The 3,742-nt window shown below is 44.3% G+C and overlaps 1 protein-coding gene across 1 annotated transcript; it reads right to left on the reverse strand.

Annotated features, from left to right (window-relative positions):
* Positions 1–293: 293 nt before the first annotated feature.
* On the reverse strand, positions 294–2,998 carry LOC132469549 (uncharacterized). Its single transcript, XM_060067535.1, has 3 exons — positions 1,039–2,998; positions 767–779; positions 294–555 (listed from the first exon to the last, which is right to left on the reverse strand). The coding sequence occupies exons 1-3, from the start codon at positions 1,504–1,506 to the stop codon at positions 365–367; spliced, it is 672 nt and encodes a 223-aa protein (XP_059923518.1). The 5' UTR covers positions 1,507–2,998; the 3' UTR covers positions 294–364.
* Positions 2,999–3,742: the final 744 nt, after the last annotated feature.

Consider the following 3,742-nt stretch of genomic DNA (forward strand, 5'->3'; position numbering starts at 1 on the left):
TAACAGAGGGGATGAGTGATTTAATTTTAGTAACAGCATCCCCCATTTTTCTTTAACATTGTAACTGAGCATTTTGGCATGTTGATGTAATCTAATTTTAATCCCAGAAAAACTTTAGATAATGTGGTATATTATTCCCCCCAATTCTGTTGTAATACTGCCTATTCTATTTGTTTGCAGAGTTTCATACAATAAACAACACAGAATAACCAGTGTCTTTCAGAAGTTTATTTAAAATATATAATAAAATAAAAAGGTACAAAACCATGTGCATAATTAAAATAGAAGTGCAAAATTTAAATAGAAGTGCAAATTACAAAGAAGAGGAACAGTGTCTTTTGGAGTTTTGGGGTCCATTTGGTGTTCATTTTTGCCCAGCCTCCATCACCGTCACAACACGTCCCATCAGCCCGAGCAAAGCGGTGTTGCTTGCGCTGATCTGCTCAAGCAAATTGTTGGTCACCACTCTGGAGGCCTCCAGGGATTGGAGGTGGCGCTCGTCAGACCTTTCCAGATACTGCAACAATTCGCTGTCCTTGTCCCGCTTTCTTTTTCCTGTGTACAAGAAATATTATATCAGATTTATATTGTATACTCATAACATTTAAATACACATTTTAGCAGGGGATTAAATATCCTGCTAAATGCAGATCATGAAGTAATATATTGTTTCTTGCAGGCAAGTGTAGCTGGAGTTGGTTTGATACTATAGTAGGATGTTGTCAGTATTTCGCAGGGTGTACAGATGAGTACACCAAATCTTTACTGTATGTCACAGCCTGGTGGTAAGATCAATATATCTTAACGGTTACATGGTCTGTTGTGAAGCATACATTATAAATAACACAACATGTTTACCTTGTCTGGCAAGTGAGCTTCCTTGGCTGGACGGTGATGGTGACGGTGATGGTGAGCTACAACTCTCTTCTACGGCAGACAACTCTGTAAACAACAACAAAGCTTTAAAACACAAACTTTTACATTATACATTTACATTATACGAACACATAGCCACGGGATTTAACATAACCCTAATTATAAAACGCACAGTAAGGTACATGAATAGGTGGTTGGGAGACGGAGTGAAACATTTGAAAAGTGTAACTTACCGATATCAGGGGTGCTTTCGATGAGCGACTCGTCCACCATCGATTCCAGCATGGCCGTCGCAGAATTCAACGCCCCGGTGATTTGGCATGCCGGTCTGTCGCCGAGGACCGAGTCTATGACATCAAAATGTGGACCTTTCTTTGGCCGTCCATTGCCGCTTCGCCCCAGGTCTTTTTTCTGGTCCCTGAAGTCCTTCTTCGACTTTTTCAATTTATTTATTATCTGCTCGGCGCTCCGGTCATACCCCGCCGCAGCCATCTCCCGCTGTAGCTGCTCGAAGACAACCTTCGTCCGGGTTGCTCCCTCTAACTTTTTCTGGACCTCGGCAGAAGACCAAAATCCAAGGAGACAGGTTCTCTCCTCCACGGTCCACTGTGATTTTGTCTTAGCGTCCATCGTTCACTTCGGTGATTTAAAAATGCCGCCCTTCGTTGGTCTTCCTGGGATAACCCCGCCCCCTGCCCCCTGCGTAAAAGCGGTTCTCGTTCTAGCCCAGCTCTAAAGTGGGGCCAGAGTTGAACCGGTTTTTAGGGGCCGGAGCCGGTTCTTTGGCGGTGTGAAACCAAAGCCCTGGCCCTAGCTCCGAACTGGCCCGGAACCGACCCCGATTTTGCGGCGGTGTGAAAGGGGCATGTGAGGCCCTGAATATAGAACCAGAGCTTAGGCAGAAAAGACTCAGGGGCACAAAAAGGCAGTTTGCGTATGAAGCTGGTGAAGAGCCCTTCAATGATGCCCTTAAAAAGCTTCACATTTTTCAATAGTGTTGTGGACTCTTCTTAATGTCACTGCAGGAGAGGTTTGAGACCATGAATCAAGTCAAAGAAAAATGCTGCTTGATTTCAGCAAAGGTAATGGAATGTCCAAGGAGGACTTAAAAAAACACTGCAATGAAGTACACAAGTGATGAAGAGAAAGTTCTCTCACGGACACGTCGGACAGCGAAATATTTGATTTAATCTTAAGGCATGATCATGGGAAAAGTACTGGCAGCAAAAGTTACCAAGAACACATTCGACGAGACAATAGATTCACAAGATTCTTATAGGGAACATTAACATTGTGGGAAGGAAGTGGGAGTGACCTTAGGCCAAGTAAATTTGTAATACAATGGGTGGGTATTGGACATGTCTACAGGTTTGGCTCTAAACGAGTTTACATAACAAAGGAGTCAGTCGATTGGCCTGGTCACAAAACCAGACTTACTGGCTCCAGTGGGAACTTGAATACGAATTAACTTAAGTTACAGGGAGAATGTATACAGTTCCTTCGAATGTAATAATTATATAAAAAAGGTTAATATAATTTGTATGTGATTGTATATTTATAGTTATGATTGATATTTCCACGACAACAAGACACTTACGGAAAAGGGAACAGCTGACATTGATGGACCTGAGATGCTGAAGGAAATCATCCACCTTCCTCAGCTACCACCAAAGACATCTGCCTTGGAAATGCTGACATTTCTTCATGACAATCAGCTCCAAGAGGTGTATCCCAATCTGTGGATTGCTTTGCGAATTGCACTGACTCTCCCCGTCACAGTTGCCTCTGCTGAGCGAAGCTTTTCAAAACTCAAGCTCATTAAAACATACCTGCGTTCATCGATGGGGCAGGAGCGTTTAAGTGGACTGGCCGTCATCAGCATCAATCGAGACGTGGCTCAGAAACGGTCATATGATGACCTGATAGCTGATATTGCAGCCAGGAAATGCAGACGTGTCCCTCTGTAGGCACTGTATTATTTTATTTATTTAAATGTTTGGTGCTATTGTTGATGCACAATTAGTGTAGTCTTTTATCAAGATTTTAATTCCTCTTATTTATTTGCAAACATTACATGTTGAAGTTATTTTGGAAATAAAAAGAAACGTACTGACAATTACTGAATTGAAGTCCATTTTTGGGGGGCACCATAATGCATTTGTGCTTAGGGCACCCAAATGGCTAGCGCCGGCCCTGCGTGCAACCCCCCTTACCCTTCGCCACCTTTTTTCCTCCCTCTCCGCAGGTCCTTTCGCGGAACCCCCGTCCCCGTGCCCCACTCTTGAGTTGTTTTGAGTACTCGTCGTTAACGATTGTTCTTGGTACTGGGTGCGAGGTGAAGTCCTCCACTATCGGTCTCTGTGTAGATCGGGCCACAATAGAATATTAACGAGAGTTCCAATCCTTACTATCTTTCACTTCTCCCATTCTTCTGAACTTTCCTGAGGCCGGCACGGTCTGTAATCCTAAGCAGTAGCTCCATAGCGGACGTTCGGACTCGAGTAAATACCATCTTATCTGCCGATCTGCTAATACCACCCTAGACTGCATGCTTACATTTTACATTCAAGTCTGTTGGTATTTTGTTATTAAAGACGATGAATTATTAATGTACGAGTCCCCCCTGACCCCCTACGCTCGTAAAGTCCCCACCACCCCCCCTCCAGGCCCAGTCTAACACCCCCTCCCCTCACTGGCCTTTCATCTCTCTCTCTCTCCAGGCCCAGTCTCGTGACTCTCCTCCTCTCCTCCTCCACTATCTTAATGAACCCCCCCATCACCACTCTTCCTCCCGCCAAACCCTCCTCGTAAACCCCCCCCCACCTCTCCCACGACACATCTCTCTCTCTGTGGCTATTTTTACCAA

This window comes from Gadus macrocephalus, chromosome 12 (genome assembly GCF_031168955.1).
Source record: "Gadus macrocephalus chromosome 12, ASM3116895v1".
In the NCBI taxonomy this organism is placed as follows: Eukaryota; Metazoa; Chordata; class Actinopteri; order Gadiformes; family Gadidae; genus Gadus; species Gadus macrocephalus.

What these genes read in the sequence shown, in the direction of transcription:
- LOC132469549 (XM_060067535.1), bottom strand. Translation starts at nt 1,506, where the DNA reads ATGGACGCTAAGACAAAATCACAGTGGACCGTGGAGGAGAGAACCTGT.